Consider the following 17,498-nt stretch of genomic DNA (forward strand, 5'->3'; position numbering starts at 1 on the left):
ACCATTGCTCTAATGTTCGAGGCCTACGTTGGCATACGAAGCAAAGGCATTTCCCTCTTGGTCTAACAGACATTATGTTCCTTTTTACATGTTACTGTAAGACATGAATTGTCCCTTTAAATATTGTAACATCATCAAGGAACATAAAGTGAAAGCCAAAGCTACATTGAACTAATTTAAAAATTGAATCTCCAAATTTAGGTTATCTGAATATAGAATCGGATCAGACGTTTGGGTGGTTCTACAGTGCAGCTCTATGGATGTTTGGAAGCAGATCGGATGTGACAGTGAGACTGATGATGAAGAGCAGGAAGTCTTCCAGAGCGATCTTCTTCTCTCCATCTGCCTCCAACTCCCCAAAGATCTCCTTGTATCTTGGTTTCATCTCTTGACCCTGCAAGAAATGTTTAGAGGTATTTAAGATTCAGCTAAGCTATTAGGCCACACATATTAAACACACATTGAGATTCAGTATTCCAAACCTTTATAAATGCCTCCAAAATACTTTGATATATTAAAAAACATATCAAATAATGTGTGTGTTTTGGTGGGGCAGTGTGATGGCCTAGCAGAAAGCATCCCTCTCCTATGACAGAGAGAAGATGCTAACAGAGTTCATTTCTCTTTACCAGTGGAGCAGACACACTAACAGCCCACAAAAGACAAACCTGAGAAATATGCAGTACACACCTACCAACACAAGGGGACCCTCTTGCTCACCAGAAAGGGTTTACATTTGAAAGAAAGACCAATATGATCCAAGTAAGTTTGCTCCTAGTCACAAGAACCAGATTAAGGAAAAATTATAGTAACAATGACAAATGGTCAGGAAGTAATAGAGAAATCCTGCGGTCTGGCTGTGAAAAGGTTTAGTAGACCAGCATCAGGGTAGCCACAGCACAGCCACTGCATGAGTAAAGGTCTGTGCTGGAATATCTGCATGTTCTCCCAGGTTAAAGCCTCTTTACCCTGGTGAAGGCCTGGAAGTGTGTCAGTAACAGGTCCCGGACCCCAGCTCTGCTGAGTCTGCCATCCCGTTCTGAGGTGTAGAAAACCAGAACCAAGGTGGCCACAGCCCTTTCCAAGTCACCAGAACCAACCAGAGCTATGGAGAGATACAGAGAGAAATATTAGGAGAGAGAATCAGAGAGCCAAAAATGCGAATCAGAGAGCAATTTCGGGGGGAATTGCAGGTGTGTGTGTGTGTGAGAGAGAGTGGCTGTGACTATGGTTTGCAGGAAGGAGAATCAAAATAGAAGAGGTGTTTTGTATGTGATTAGGGTTCCCAGTCAACAGAGTATCTCTCAAAACCATGCAAGGTTTTTTACTTTAAAATGTTGATTACAAATGTGACTCCCTCTATTTCATTTATGTCATTGCAAATTATCGTCGCATTTGCCTCTGCATTTGTACCTTCAATGGAGGATAGCTGTTTTGCTGTTGCAACCCTGTTTGAACAAGTTAGGAGCAGAAGGCATTTAGAATACCAGTGTTACCAGTGTATCCAGTACACTAAACATAACTGATCACAGTCACACAAATACATACAGGACAGGGGATTGTACAGTTTTCACATTGTCTTTATGTTATTATCATTCAGTCAATGTTCTGTACCTTTTTCGTGAGTTGTTGGAAGTTGTAGTTGCCATTGTTTTGCTGGTATTCTTTTCCGTTGATGGTGATCCACCCATTATTATCCACCTGGATTTATGTTACTTGGCAACAGGTACACACACAACATTGAAGCTATGAAAGTCCTTGGACATGGACGCCTATCACGACTGGGATTGATTTTTAATTGATTAACTCTGAAATTCAAGTGAGTAGTTTTGATTATCAGCATCACATTCTCAAATTAAATAGATTACAACAGTCAGATCGCTTTCATTCCTCAGCCTGGTGGGAAGAACTGGGTCAGCACAACAGCAAGGCATTGTTGCAGATTGATAGAACATTGGCTCCTAGTGGTTAGACACTGACTGCTTTCTTATTCAGATTGTTTACCATGTCCTGGTGTGGGTTTGTGATGGTTTGTTTATTGTTTGCTTGCTGGTATTCCTCTGGATCATCCGTTTTCACGACCCATTCATAAATATAATGTGGCAGACTGCTTGCTAGGGCAATGGGCCTGTTCTCTTAGTAAGTCCTACACAGTGTAAATATTACCATTGGTGGTACATTTTGAACATTCTCATTTGAGACACATCTATGGTCGTACTTAACACACCGTTAAAGGGAAACGAAGGGCAGCTAAGCCGCCTGCTCAGTGTATGGGGCACATAGCATCTGAACATCTACCTGACAGATGCTTACAGACCAGGGAATGGCTCCCATGTTACCATGGCAACCATGCTGCTGTGTGCTGGTTGGGTGGGTGGGGGGAGGGGGGCTGAGGGAGTGATAAGCTGTGCCTAGGACATTGGGTCATGGGTCATGGGTCAGGGTAGAGCTTTACAGGATGACTTGGGTACCATGATGTAGTGTCTCAGGTGTAAACAGCCACACACCACTGGTATTTGTGGTTATTTGCAACACCTTTTTCAACTTTATTCAAAATATCTTCCACACTCAGTAATCATGAATATGCAATACAATAAAATTGCCATTATAATGTAACAGTGACACAATAGTGACTACTTACATGACATTCAATCATTTTTATTATCTATTTATTTACTTACCTGGGTAATGCAAGCCACATGCTTTGGAGTTCAAGACACAGGGTTGCACAATTCATGAGCATCAATGTTAACAGACATTGATCCATTACATTTTTACTTACATATACTTTCAAAAGTTGTACAAACCTGAATGATTTAATATACAGAGTTGGGAACAGAGAAAACCCAATATGAAGCATGTTCAGTGATGGCTACAGAGCACACATGATCTAGCTTACCCAGGAAAAGAATCTAGCTTCCTTTGGCTCCAGTGCCTGGGCTCTTGTACTTCAATGCACTGTCAGGTTGTGTATGAAATTCATCTCACAGTAGCCTGAGCACGGAGCAGAAAAACGATTTTCTGATTTGAAACTTTAGCAGCCATATGTGAACCGAGGACAGACCCTTTATATTTATTAAACATTCATTCAACATAAACCACCAACCAACAAAAGGACAAGGATTTGTCTTCCCATGTGCAATTAAATGTTTCTTGAATTAATACTAAATGGGAATGCTCTGGTATCAAACTGGGATGTTTGTTAAAAAAAAGTTATTTTTAAAAGAAAATACACAAGGACAGAGTGGAATAACAAACTTTCAATTAAGAGATCAAATTCTGTCAATTTAGTTTCATTAGGAGGTGCACACACAGCCATAGGTACACACAGCACAACTTCATGCACTTAGTCAACACTTTATAAGAATACAAATGCAGACCACATTTTGTCCTTCCCCAACAGTGAGACCAGTCTGAAACTTTATGAACAGATGGTAGCTTAGCACCAAGCACAGAAACAAACAGAAACATAGCAGGCAAGCAATACAACATTAAGTAAAACAGAATATGAATAAAACAGAACTGAGGACTACCGTATGTCTATTCTTTTGTACAATACTCATCACGACTGCACCAGTTGACGACTGCATCATTTAACAAATCACTTCCTTTGTCACCAGAATATCGCTACCTATGAACTGCATGTTTGGACACACAAAGATAATCTTTTTGCACAAACATTACACCAATAATATAATATATCAGAAGTTCAAACTGATTAACCCCTTGTCCCGTTTCCACTTCTTTTCACGTTAACACCTCTATTATCTCTTTATTGAACTTGCCCTTACAGAAAGGAGTGGTGCCAATCAAAATGCACGGCTACATTTGATTGGAGTAGGAGGTGGGACCGCCCACCTGGCTGTATTCTGATGCCTGCTCCAAATCCCCCTGACCACTGTAGCTTCCTCCTGATTGGTCAAAGCTGCCCTGGTTATAGGACTGCTGGTTACAGGTCCCCGTCTGTTTCTCTGATGCTCCGCCAGGGTACCTCACTGCGCCCCCCTTGTGCCAGCCGGTCTCCTTAAAGACAAACCAGATGTTTCCTGCCCAAAGCACGAAGTTTAGGAAGCCAAAGACCTGGGTAAGAGGATATTGACAACAATTAAAGATGAACAAAATTTCAGGTTAAAATGAGATAATCCACAGGGTTTCCCACAGATGTGTTAGTTAAGGAGTTATGGTGAGGTTTGCCTGTGGACCGGGGGGGGGGGGGGGGGGGGGATTGAAAGGGAGAAAACAGGACAAAGTAACACGGCGGATATCGGCATTTTTTTATTATTTTTTTTGGACAACGTAGTTAAGGCGGCAGGCGTGTGTTGCTTAGGCGGCCGCCTTAACTGCAAAGTGCTGCAGGAAACCCTGATCCAATAAGCGCTCTACATCTGAACCTGTCTAAACAATTTTTGGGGCCAAATTGCATCATTGCGAAAATGACCTTTTGTCTTGCTCTTTCTTTATTAGAGCAGATGTGTGTGTGTGTGTGTGTGTGTGTGTACATGTGTGCTGTTGTGTGTGTGGCTGAGCTTACCACTGAGGTGTTGAGGCCTGACCAGCGAGGGCCTTGCACCGAGCCACACTTGTTGGTCATGACCTTACAGGCGGACATGAGGTCCTGCACCTCATCGGGGTCTGTGGCTACCTTCACGTCCGACAGCGCCTTGGCCCAGGCTGACGAGCTCACCAGCCACATGAAGGAGAACACCACCGTCACCACAAAGTCCTGGATGGGTTGGACAGAACACAGGCAGACTGGGTGAGTGCTGATTGGAGCAAAGTGGGCTGACATTTACTTAATTACATGACATTTTACATAGAATTTCGCAGACACTTTCATCCAAAGTGACACAATTTGCATGTAAATGATACAACAGCTTCTATGTAGCGGAGAGTAAGTAAGAGGAAATAGTCTGTTCTAGAGTCTGTACTGCTTCCACTGGCAGATGATTGACACCAGAGAATGTTTATCTTAAGGTCAAAGGTGAAATACTGACAATGAGGGGTCCTCTGTTGTTCTCACGGTACTTGTTCTGGAAGAAGATGTAGACGACGGTGGCCATGAGGGAGTACAGGAAGGCGAAGACCGCAATGGTGACAAAGAACTCTGCGGAGGAGGAGAAGTCTCCGATGAGGAAGAGGCGCTCCCGTCTCATCCCCTCACACAGGGGCGCCTCGAACCATACCTGGTGTAACCTGCCAGAGGGGACGAGTGTCAGGTTCTGCACTGATGCAGACATTCTCTCTCTCTCTCTCTCTCTGTCTCTCTCTCTCTCTCTCTCTCTCTCTCTCTCTCTCTCTCTCTCTCTCTCTCTCTCTCTCTCTCTCTCTCTCTCTCTCTCTCTCTCTCTCTCTCTCTCTCTCTCTCTCTCTCTCTCTCTCTCATTCTCTCTCTTTCTCTCGCAATTCAATTCAATTCAGTTCAATTCAATTGGCTTTATTAGCATTAAGAAACAAATGTTCATATTGCCAAAGCAACGGTGGAACCACAGAAACAGTACTCATACCATTACTATGGACGTCGGTATACTATTAATGTTACCAAATAATCCGATAACAACCAAACATGGCAAATTCAGTTGAAAGATTAAAGCAGGATAACTTTAACATAACCTTAAGATTGATTAATATATATATATATACATATATACACACATATACGTCAGTCTCACACAGTATATGTTGTGTGTGTGCTTTGTGTGTGTGCCTTGTGTGTCTAGGTCACTCACTGTCTCTCAGGTTGTGGCATATTGATACATAATGGGCAGCAAGGTATGCCCTGTCTCCTTCTCCTGGGAGGATTTTTACCTTTGAGAGGTCACTAAGACCTTTGAAATCTGAGATTACAGAATGGAATTTGTTACAGTAACCATTTCTTATATCACTGAATGTTTCACATTGTAGGAGGAAGTGCATCTCTGTCCCAACCTCACCTGTCGAACAGTGACCACATATTCTGTTTTCTTTTGGTTGCCATGATTTTTTGTGTTGTCCTGTTTCAATTGACAATTGGTGGTCACTGAGCCTGTACTTGGTTAGGATCTGTCTCTGCTTTCTATCTGACAGTAGAGAGATATTCTGCCAGTTTATAATCTCTTTTTAAGGCTAGAAGATATTGTAATCGACTTTGGCTTTTAGTTTCTTCTTTCCAATGTTCCAGGTAGGTTTCTTTACATTGTGTTATAATTTGGTTTACTCTGGTGTTTGGAAAGCAGTGTTGGTGTGAGACTGGTCAGGGTGTGTCTGAGTGGGGGCAGTGAGTCTCAGCACCAACTGACATAGGGGGCTCTTATCTGGGTTCAGCTCTTGGGTTTGGAGGGCTTTGGAATGGAAGGTGTCTAGAGGACTGGATTTAAGGTGATTAAAGAAATGTAGTGCTCTCTTTTGGATATTAATTATCATTGGGTATCTGCCTAATTCTGCTCTACATGCATTTGTTGGTGCTTTTCTGTGAACATGTAAGATATATCTGCAGAATTCTGCATGTAGAGATTCTGTTGGGTGTTTGTCCCAGCGGGTATAGCTATGATGACTGAGTGGACCCCATACTTCACTACCATACAGCGCAATGGGCTGGATCACACTTAAAATATTTTGAGCCAGATTTTAATTGGAATTTGCAAATTATAAAATGTTCTCCTAATTGCATTTAGGGCTCTTCAAGCTTTTTCTTTTAGTTCATTCACTGCCATGTTGAAACTCCCTGATGCTGTTATGGTTAAACCAAGGTAGTTATAACTCATAGTATGTTCAATTACATTTATTTATAATAAATTTGTATTTCTCTTTACCTCTCCGAATCCCACACACACACATACAACTTTTGCCAATACCTTTCAATAGCAATTCATGTGTTCATTTAGCAAAGGAAAAGCAAGTACAAGAAATCTAATTAGTTTTTTCTATCCACATGCAGATACACAGCTGAATTCGGTACTACGTAATACAAAATATTATACAGACACTGGGATCAAGAAGGGTTCTTTGCGTGTCAGACCTGAAAGGATAGCCAAAGTCAATGGCGATGCTGAGGTTGCTGTTGGTCCTCTCCATGCAGTCCACACTAACCCGCAGCTGCCCAGTGTAGCCACCACATGTTGCAAACGCAAAGATAGCAAAAAGCTGTGGAAGGACACAAAATAAGGAAACATGGCAAAATGTCTGATGTCAGTCAAGTGTCAGTAAACTGCATGTGACAGAATGAGGCACCTGAGTTTCTGTCCCTGACATGAACTGAAAGATTTTCTCAGTCAAATCATTGTGTGTGTGTAGTTTATGTACTGCTCAGAGTTAGTCTTGCAGCATCTGATGTGGTATCTATGGTGGATGGGAACACACACAAACACATTTACATACTGTATAAGCAGACACACCTACACACACACCTACACACACACACACACAAACACACATACACACCCACGTACACACACACACAGCAACGCAAACCTCTAAGCATGTCTTGAAAAGATACATCTTCAAAGATTTACTTAATTTGAATATGTAAATATCTACCCTTGTCCAGCTCAACAGACTCAACTCAACAGACTGTTACTCTGACCTCAAAAGTGTGAATGTGGATTAAAGTTGTTGAACACCAAACAGGCCTAGGGAGACTCAATTATGTTCTAACCATAGACAAGACAAGGCATAGTAAAAAGCTAATTACAGTCAACACCGCATGAACCATCTGATTATTTGGGCAGTTGGAGGAGGCGTTATTGTGATTGCTTAGGGCACAACAAACAGAGATTAGCCCACACACAATGGATTAATTTGCCCAGTTATTTCCTATCCATTAAATTTCCGCAGTGACTGTTAAGTAAGCGAAAACATAAACACCAAGCTACTTGCTGTAATCCTGCCTGAAGTAGGATCAGTCTCTAATAAAACTGTCCACACAGGGAAGGAATTTTCACAAACTGTTGTGTGGCACACAGAATGGTGTAACAGCCTTTCTGCCTGTTTCCCAGCCCGTTTCCCTGCTTGTCAGTCTACCTGCCTGCATGCCTGCCTGGCTGCCTGCCTGCCTGTCGGTTTGTCTGTCTATCCATCTGACTGCAAGAATAGTCTGAGTTGACACCCACAGCCTCGCCTACATTTAAGGAATGGAGAAAAAAGAAACTCCAGTTTTGGCCTCGGTGGGATACTCAATAGCCTCATGCTGAAAGGTTAGGGCATTCACTGCTCGCCGGTAGAGGACATATCGAACGTATGGTTATGTGGAGACCGAGAGCAGAGGAGTAAGGTCTTAACACCTTCGAGAATTAGATTTCTTTTCTGAAAGAGAATTACTTTTTTTGCCTGTGACTCGGACATCAATGCTCATGTATTAAACGATAATGTGAGCACACACATCAATTCACCATAGGCACTACTGCTGGTAGTGATGTAATCACAAAATAAAACTGTGCCACTTTTTGAAAACACATCTGAACGCCATGTGGGGGAGGTATGAAGCCAGCAGGCATTATATGGAGGTTCATTGACTCACTCTACCGTATAAAACACAGAACTGGAATTGCTGCTTTTATTGAACCAGAATCACAGAGAGATTGTTGCAGTCATCCACCCAAAGCACCAGTCAGTTGAGCCGGTGGCTAGATAGGGAGGCCGGTGTCCCAATGACTCAGACAGACATGTTCCTCTGGTGTCAGATGACCTCATCATCATGCTGACTCTGAATCATTCCTGGACATTATTATTCTGTTGCTCCAGGAATACTTACAATACAGCCTCACACTCTGCTACAAGTGTCCGTAAAGACCCTAGACATGTCTGAGAAATGAAAACTACCTTCCTACACATACACAGGCACGCACTCACACATGCACGCGCCCAAGCATGTGAGCACACAAGTGTCTGCAGGCCTTTGTTCTGTCCTCACAGACCGTGTTGACTAGAATCTATCTATAGAGATCTAGAAATAATTATCATGCAGCTAGACCAGCTACATTGCCAGACACACTTAGAATCATAGTGATGGGCACTGCTCATGCCCACATACTCCAACACATCCCTACATCCACTGCCAGTAGGATATGAATGGTCATCATTAACAGAGGGATTTGGTTGCGCAATATTTTGTTACTGCACCTACTTACTGTCATCACAAATTGTGTTCAAGGATGAGAAGTCATTTTAGCCAAGATATTCACAGATACATAAAAAGGGGGATGACAGGAAAGAGAGGAAGAGAAAAAGAGGGAGAGAGAATGGAAGAAGAAAAGACAACTTCACTCAAGAGTGTTTCTTCTTGAGCATATCAGTGATCGCTTTCCAGTGCATCATACCTGACAAACTTCAACAACCGCAATTCACTACACTGACTATCAATGATTAGGCAAAGAGCACTCCAAATAGTACTTTTCAGCTTCACTGAAAAGCTGTCGGTGGGATTATTTCAGCAATGCTTTCGAATCTTGACCACATTCAATACACTGCAGTATGTTCATTGAAAAAAAAGTGAACTTACCGGAGCAAATATAACCATACACATTTAAAAAAGAGAAAAAAGAATCCAGTTTTGTTAGATAACACTGTTTCTGGTAGATCTCTCTCCCATCCTGATAAAGAAGCCGAGGGAAGAAGATGCTCTCCAAAGCCTGAACATCAGTTTGTGTGTGTGTGTGTGTGTGTGTGTGTGAGTCTACCTCTCTCTCGCTCTCTCGCTCTCTACCTCCCAGTCTCCTTTTCCCCCACCCTCCTTCCCACCGTAAAACAAAGACCACAGAGAGGGAGATGTGATTCTGAAAGGATGCTACGACAATGGACAAATTCAAGGATCATGTTCTTTGGTACACACATTCTCCAGTTACCACTAGAAAAGACAGTAAAATCATAATGAAACAGACGTGAGAATACACACACATATCTGCACATTCACACAAACAAAAGCTGCTCTTCTGACACATATAATGACCTTAACTATCTACAAATCTAGTTGAATGTACAGCCATATACCAGACTGTACCAGGTTATGACAGAGCACACAACATTACATTATTTACCAGCCTACTGAATCACAATCCCTGAAAAACACCACAAACTGGTATTTTAAGGAACTTACCTGTCAATGTGAACTAAACCAGACAACATCCCCAAAAAAACACTGGTCTACGAAAGTTGGTTGGTCTGCTACTCTGAAGCTAACACAATATCAATTCTATGAATGAAATTAGATGAGTAATGGCATTGTAAGACAGCTTTGGTAGGATATTGTCATCAGGCTCTGAAATGTTGGATTTAACAAATCCACAAGGCCAACATGGAAACCCAATTCCTCCGAGCTGCTATTCGATAAGTTGTAATTATTTCTTCCACCCACACAGGCCTTTAAATCTAGTCAGTGTCTAGGGCCAGAGACACACACCATAAGCCATAGGCAGCAACGTTGATTAAGTGCTCCCAAGGTCCCAACCACACTAGTAAATTAGTATTCATGCTCTGACACTGTTTGAATGTTCCAGTTGTCAAAGAGTTGTCAAATAAGCAATCAGTTGTTTAAACAGAAAGGACAAGTTTCTTAGACAGAAACATCAGTCCTATTGTTGTCCCATTGTAGAGGACTTCAGAAGACATTACATTACATTTAGCAGACGCTCTTATCCAGAGCGACTTACAGTAAGTACAGGGACATCCTCCCCGAGGAAAGTAGGGTGAAGTGCCTTGCCCAAGGACACAATCATTTGGCACGGCCGGGAATCGAACCAACAACCTTCTGTTTCATAGCCCGACTCCCTAACCGCTCAGCCATCTGACCCCCTCAGAAGATGGCCCTGTGTACAGTGTACAATGTTGGGTTTGCATAAAAAAGAACAGAGAAAGTTCTAGTTGCAACTTGTGTTGCCTCTGAGGCTGGAGTTAATGGTGTATTACTGATACTACCTGAGAGTATCTGCAGAAGTCAGTGGATAAAGACAAGCATCGCTGCAGTTAAATATCGCAGAGCTCCCTACTTCCAAAAAGAGAATACAAACAAAGTTTCTGCAACAGCAATGATCAATAAGCATTCCAAAGTGAAAACACTGAGTTTAAATCCCATTGAAACATATAATTTATATAAACAACAAACACATACAGGTGAAAGAATCGTGGCTTGAATGAGCCATGTTGGTCTTTCCCCAGAGAAGTAATACATTCACACTCTCAAACACACTGTTAGTGCATCTCAAGATGTTGACAGGAAAACCTTTGTCAGCTTTAATGAGACTTTTGAACGATGCCCCTGTGGTCTCCAGCACAGAGCCGTGTCCTCCCTCAAGGATGAGTTAGATAGACTCCAAACTCAGCTGTCATCGTCCTCCTTAATCAGGGTGGAGACCTGACCCCTGGAAGGTTTAGACAGGCCTCCGACCCACTGAAAAAACACTATCACATAGTGAGCGGGAGGAGAGCCTGTCTGCAGGGAACCATCACTAACCCGTTAAGGAGTAGCGTCACACATATGTGATTGTGAACATTCCAACCGACTATTTTCCGATAGACAAAAACTATATGACAAACGCTATAGTATGGCTTCAAAATTTACAATTAGGAGGCTAACAAGTAACACTAGCAGGTAGTAGCATTGCTACGAGTATTATGCTAGGTTGCTAGGTAACGGAAGCTAACTAAAACTAGCTAGCTTCCGTTTTGGAAAAATAACTCACTCCTTAAAAGGGGAGCAGTGGGGCCAGGCGGATCTACCGGTGTGACACCAGGACCCATACAACGCACAGGATAATGGACAATACTGCTAGTAGTATCTGCAGGAGAGATGTCCCATGTGGTGGGAAACATTGAAAGCATAGCTCCCCCATGTACCTACCCTAATCGAAGATCAGTTCCCCCTATACCTTGCCATTCCTCTCAAACAGGATATCAGATCTTCGTTTGGTGGTTTAACACAGCTAGCCTACATCAAGGGCATCTGTTGCTCACTCCATCCGACTGCAGGCAGCAGCTTCCTGGCTCCCCCAATGACGACATGTCAGTTGTTCAGACATAGAGACTGGGAGGGTTGCTCTGCTGCACGTAGTTACTTGATGCTCTGGATTGAAAGACTCTGACATCTATCTACTACAAACCCACTCGGTAAGGAGCCGTATTCTAAGGAGACATCATTAATGTGCTAGATCAAGTAGTGGTGTAGGAGTTGCGCTGAAACTTTTGAGTGTAAGCCAGAACTTCTAGATTGCCCTCCTTAACCTCTTCAGCTCCAGGGGAGTGTTTAGCACGGTCACTGTCTCAAGATCTGGATACATGTCCCTTGCTGCTCGTCTGCCATGTTGCTGTTCTGAGTTCATAGTCTCAGTTGATGGAAGAGAAGAAAAAAAAACAGGATATTGACACTTTACACTTTAAGAATGTTTGCTCAATTTATTTAATTTATCAAGCCCTTTCCACTGGCTTATCCACAATGACAGCAAAAGTGCTGTAGAGCTCCCTTCCCAATTGTAGTCCTTCTCTCTGTCTCTCAGCACACACCATCTTCTACCCTCCATATTCATTCCCTCCAAGTCCATTTTCCATATAAAGCTCTTAGCCTACAGGCTGCTCAAAACGCTGATAACCATAATCAGAGCTGACACCTAGTTAGCATGCAGCTTCGGTCCGACATTACACGCAGCTGGGCGGCTGGCTTGCCAACAGAAGGGAAGAATATGCTTTGATTTCAATAACTCTCTACTCCTGAAGAGGCTAATTCAATATGGTCGACCATTAACAGATTATTCAGGCTGACCTCAGCCAGGGAACGTGTGTGTGAGCAGAAATGTGAACATGCAGTCACACACATGTACACTGCTTCTGTTATGTACATGTACACCATAATCATCTTCAGGGAACATGTAGGCCTACAGTACGTAAGAGTGAGCACTGCATGTCTGAGAGAAATAACCTTTCCCAATGTGTTCCTCATATGAGGTGGAATAAATGAACCTTATCGGAACAATTAGATATTGATCCCTCCATGTTAGCACCATCACACAGGTCTTATCTTGCAACTAAATGTGCCCGTCACATTCTGGCGTACTATTCCCTAACATTAGGAATGAGATACCTTGTTTCCCTTGTTTCTGAGCGAACAGTTCTAAATGGAGGTATTTTCCCACAGACCACCACAGGCCCTCTGAAACAGGGCCTCATATCAGTTTCAACAGGATGGAAGATACAGGACAAAGGAAGATTATTTATATCCCAAAGATCGTTTTTCTCAACATCTATAAAAATCGGTCACATCGCTGCTGTTGGTTTGTGTCCTCACATTGACCGTTTTATAATGATAATAGAAAATCATACAGCTCTTTTCACCCCATTAAACAGGTTTCACCCCATTAAACGACACCCACTGCAGGGGCTCGTCTACGCAATGAGGTGAAACATTGATCATTTCCAAATCATTCAGAATTTCAATCCATAAATGAGGGTACAACCCATCATGTAGTGCTTGCCCTAACTGGCCAGAATTTCTTATTTAAATCATTGTAGCAATCCCTGAGACCAAAAATATATTTTAAACATCATTGTTTTCTTCCATCTACTTGAAGTGTAGTGCTAAACTGACATGAATTTGAAGTGCAGTGGCTGCTAAATATACAATCCTGAAGCAAACTGAGGGAAATGTTTTGGTGGAGAGTAAAATCATCAGAATAATGCTACACTTATTATCCTGTAAAATACTTATAGTGTATTATTTAATGTTACTCATTTACTGTTAATTGACAAACAAGATAGGGGTTTGACTAATACAGTTGGTCTCTGCCACCTTGTGGTCATATAAGAGAATGAAAGAACCAAGAGTGAGAAGATACTTCCTCACTGACAGACACAGCAGCCTCTCTGAACGACTAGTGTAGCAATAGACTAGTAGACTGACAGGCTGGTTCTGGCTGGGTAGCAGCAGTGTATAGTGGGTAGATTGACAGGCTGGTTCTGGCTGGGTAGCAGCAGTGTATAGTGGGTAGATTGACAGGCTGGTTCTGGCTGGGTAGCAGCAGTGTATAGTGGGTAGATTGACAGGCTGGTTCTGGCTGGGTAGCAGCAGTGTATAGTGGGTAGATTGACAGGCTGGTTCTGGCTGGGTAGCAGCAGTGTATAGTGGGTAGATTGACAGGCTGGTTCTGGCTGGGTAGCAGCAGTGTATAGTGGGTAGACTGACATGCTGGTTCTATCTAGATAGCAGTCGTGTATCAGAGCCAGTGGGTGGAGAGTGGTAATGGAGCTCTAATTGGTTCCTGGTTCCTGGCTGAGACTGCCTTATCTCATCTCCCCCAATAATGAACAAGTTGCTCACAGCAATCCACCCCCTGCTTCTTGAAGGTTGTGTGTGTGTGAGTTTTGTTCGTGCACGTGGGTTGTGTGTGTGTGTGCATGCATGTGTCTGTATGACAATTTTTCGGAATCATGAGCATGTAACTGAAGAATCCCACTCGCATGGCATCAGTGTACAATTAATTCATATGATGTTAGCAACAACTTAAACAAGACATAGCATTCTTCAAGACTCTAGTCTCCCATAGTCCGACGTTTTCACAAACGTCGGACTATGGGAGAATATGTAGCGTGCGAGAGGATAAGTAACTGTAAAAACCCACAATCAGGCCTTCACCATCAGCCCTGTACGAGTCTAGCACTACTACTCCTATTCTGCTCTCCTTCTGTCTCTCTGTCAGCTCTGGCTCTCCTGGTCCTGGGCTCCATATGTCTGCTAGCTGATGTGGAATGTTCTGGCTGCTCCCTGGGGTGGTGTAACAACGGAGGAGGACAGGCTGTGTCGAACACAGACATGTAGAATGCTAGGCAGCTAGAATGCTAGGCAGCTAGAATGCTAGGTTGCTAGGCTGCTTGGCTGCTAAGCTAAGCTGAGGTAAACATGAGAAGGCTTAACAAGCCTGAGTCACAATCAAAACAAGGATAAAACATATAAACTCTATTAAATTAAGTGCTACAGTAGGCTATACTGTATGTTTACAGTTTGCCAAGCACAAATATAAAACACATCTGCTTTTAAGAGCTTTCAACTATTGCGATATTGCATTTGCAATTGAAATGACAGCAGTCACTTTGAGTGGTATTTCTCAGAAGCAAACACAGACATGCACAGAGGCATTTAGTAAACAGACTGATATGCAAATTAATTCCCGTGATAAGTCACATGCATCCGAAATCACATAATTCCACACCTACTTTAACATGCATATACAGAGACATACAGAGAGAGAGAGAGAGAGAGAGAGAGAGAGAGAGAGAGAGAGAGAGAGAGAGAGAGAGAGAGAGAGAGAAAGCATCCTAACCCTTCATTATTAGAAATCTCTCTCCATCCTCCCTCTCTCCACCCCCCCTCTCCCTCTCTCCATCCCCCCTCTCCTCCTCTCTCACCCTCTGTTTTTCTCTCCTCTCCCCCCCCCCCCCCCCCCCACTGTTTTGCCACCCTCTCCCTGTCCTCCTCTCTCTCCTGCAGCTGCCTCCTCTCCCTATGATTTGTGGAGGTTTAGCCCTCTGGTTTCTGGCGGAGGTCTTTGAACAGGCGAGCGTGGCATTGTGGAGGGGAGTGTGAGCTAAGCCCCACGCCCCTGAGTGTTTATCAGCCTCTCCCAGCTGGGCTCCTGGGGGCGGAGGGGGGGAGAGGAGAAGGGACACAGGCTGGGTTGGAGGCATGGATATACTGTAGGCTGCTATGGAGCCTGGTCATGATACTGGGAGGAAGGCTGGTCTGGTAGAGGTGGCTGCTGGTATGGAGGCTAGGGTGTGATGGGAGCAGGGATAAATGTGCTGGAGGTCAGGAAAGAAGATGACAAAGATGGCGTGGAGAAAGTAATATCCAGAACCGTGGTAATCCAACTAGGGCTGATTGATCTCATTGGAAGATGAGAAACAAGGGGTTGAATAAATCCATCATGCTTCAAGCTAAAATAGTTCAATTATCCAGCCAATCATATGCTAGTGGGCCTGGCCATCAACACTATAAGAAACATGAGAATTGCAAAGAAAGAAATCAGAAGATATCAAATGGTATATAAGAAAAAAAAAAAAAAAGCATAGATGGAAAATGGAAGTTAAGAAAGAATGAGGGAAGGATGAAAGGCGTGGAGGAGTCTCAGAACGAACGAGGAGTCAGGACAGAGCGAGAGCGGAGGAGGGGAGGAGAGAGCGAAGCTGACGACTTCAGACGCCGCATTCATCCTCGGAGCCCCACCGACAAGCTCAAAACGTCCTGCAATCAAAGCACTGATCAACGACACACTTACCGTTCGCCCAGGCAGCAAGGACTGGGCCACCTGCTCTATTCAAGACATCACATCTCAGTGTGAAGAGACTGCGCCTTGAGGGAATAGACTCCCCCCTCTGCCTTTCCCTCCCCCAAATACCACCACCACCACTGCCTGTGAGAAATCTAGGACAGTCTTTATCAAGAGGCTGCTAAATGACTAAATGTAAATGTAAGAACCTCCCTGCAGCTCATTAAATGGTTTGATCCACCATGATAATACCGAGCGTCAAATAAGGGCCCTGGAACCACTGAGTGCTAGTAATGCGACTCAGACTATAAGCCATGAGGTTGGATTCAGCGCTGAACAGGGACATGCATCCCACTTCCCACTTGCCTGCTCTCGACGCCCTCTTCAGCCACACACTCCTGCTGAGTGTGTGTGGGTACGTGACACAAATGGTCCCTCTTCAGAACGACCAGTACACAACGCTGTGCATGATCCATACAGCAGTGTTTTCATTCTGTGTGTGTGTGTGTTTGTGCAGGCCTGTGTGTGCGCGTTTGTATGTGTGTATAGGGTCAAAATATATCTCTCTCCACTCATGCAGAAGCAGTAGTCCCAATCCACAGCCCCCCTCCCCACCCTTCTCACTTCCTCACTGTCCCTCCATCACTGTAACATGACTGAGGCTTACGCCAGCTGCAGAAGTCTACAAAAGCAGCAAACAAAAAGATTAGATTAGAGCAAATTTTCCATAAAAGTGTCAGAATACTCTATATTAGTTACCATTGCCTGGTGGGTGAATACACATTTTTTTATATTAAATTAAGGTCTGTCTGTGACTACAATTGTATTGGGTAGTCTCTTAATCTGAAAAGGCTTTAAAACCAAATTTTGCACGAAAAGTGTCGAAGTGACATAACTGGCACAACACGCTCATGTGAACACAGCCTGATCAAGGCTTCGTGGCAACAACACTGCACAATCAGGAGCTCATTTAGTAGTAGCTGATCTCTCTGCGTGGGGAATGCTTCATGCCCAGCAATGCCTGGACTCTCTCCCCCTCTCTTTCTCTCTCTCCATCTAAGCTTGACTGACCAGCATCAGACAGAAAATCTCCATTTATTTTTGTAACAGTGTTTCTTCGTGCTCTTCTTCTCCCTGTGGGGTTTCCATGGCTACTTGGTCAGGTGACCTAGCTGGAGTCCGTCCTTTGCCCTGAGGTGGCTGTCAGAGTGGTTATTCAGCCTTGGCCACTCAACAGGAATATATGATCCGACTGAGTTTGTGTATGTGTGTGTGTGTCTG

General features: G+C 43.5%; 2 protein-coding genes across 2 annotated transcripts; both read right to left on the reverse strand.

The window, feature by feature from the left end:
• Window positions 1-241: 241 nt before the first annotated feature.
• Window positions 242-1,691, reverse strand: LOC136956231 (sentan-like). The gene is made up of 4 exons (XM_067250146.1): window positions 1,615-1,691; window positions 1,414-1,448; window positions 969-1,105; window positions 242-394 (listed from the first exon to the last, which is right to left on the reverse strand). Exons 1-4 carry the CDS (start codon window positions 1,689-1,691, stop codon window positions 242-244), a joined length of 402 nt encoding a protein of 133 aa, XP_067106247.1.
• A 2,095-nt stretch (window positions 1,692-3,786) lies between these two features.
• synpra (synaptoporin a) lies at window positions 3,787-7,227 on the reverse strand. The gene is made up of 5 exons (XM_067232118.1): window positions 7,207-7,227; window positions 6,995-7,119; window positions 4,995-5,193; window positions 4,532-4,723; window positions 3,787-4,080 (listed from the first exon to the last, which is right to left on the reverse strand). Exons 1-5 carry the CDS (start codon window positions 7,225-7,227, stop codon window positions 3,823-3,825), a joined length of 795 nt encoding a protein of 264 aa, XP_067088219.1. The 3' UTR covers window positions 3,787-3,822.
• Between the last annotated feature and the right edge of the window lie 10,271 nt (window positions 7,228-17,498).

The sequence above is a fragment of the Osmerus mordax genome, chromosome 1, assembly GCF_038355195.1.
Source record: "Osmerus mordax isolate fOsmMor3 chromosome 1, fOsmMor3.pri, whole genome shotgun sequence".
Lineage (NCBI taxonomy): Eukaryota > Metazoa > Chordata > Actinopteri > Osmeriformes > Osmeridae > Osmerus > Osmerus mordax.

What these genes read in the sequence shown, in the direction of transcription:
- LOC136956231 (XM_067250146.1), bottom strand. Translation starts at nt 1,691, where the DNA reads ATGGGTGGATCACCATCAACGGAAAAGAATACCAGCAAAACAATGGCA. An exon ending in TCCAACAACTCACGAAAAAG is followed by an intron (nt 1,449 to 1,614) that starts GTACAGAACATT and finishes TTGTTCAAACAG; the next exon opens with GGTTGCAACAGCAAAACAGC. An exon ending in ACTTCCAGGCCTTCACCAGG is followed by an intron (nt 395 to 968) that starts GTAAAGAGGCTT and finishes CATTTCTTGCAG; the next exon opens with GGTCAAGAGATGAAACCAAG.
- synpra (XM_067232118.1), bottom strand. Translation starts at nt 7,227, where the DNA reads ATGTCAGGGACAGAAACTCAG. An exon ending in ACAACAGAGGACCCCTCATT is followed by an intron (nt 4,724 to 4,994) that starts GTCAGTATTTCA and finishes CAACCCATCCAG; the next exon opens with GACTTTGTGGTGACGGTGGT. An exon ending in CAGGCCTCAACACCTCAGTG is followed by an intron (nt 4,081 to 4,531) that starts GTAAGCTCAGCC and finishes CCTCTTACCCAG; the next exon opens with GTCTTTGGCTTCCTAAACTT.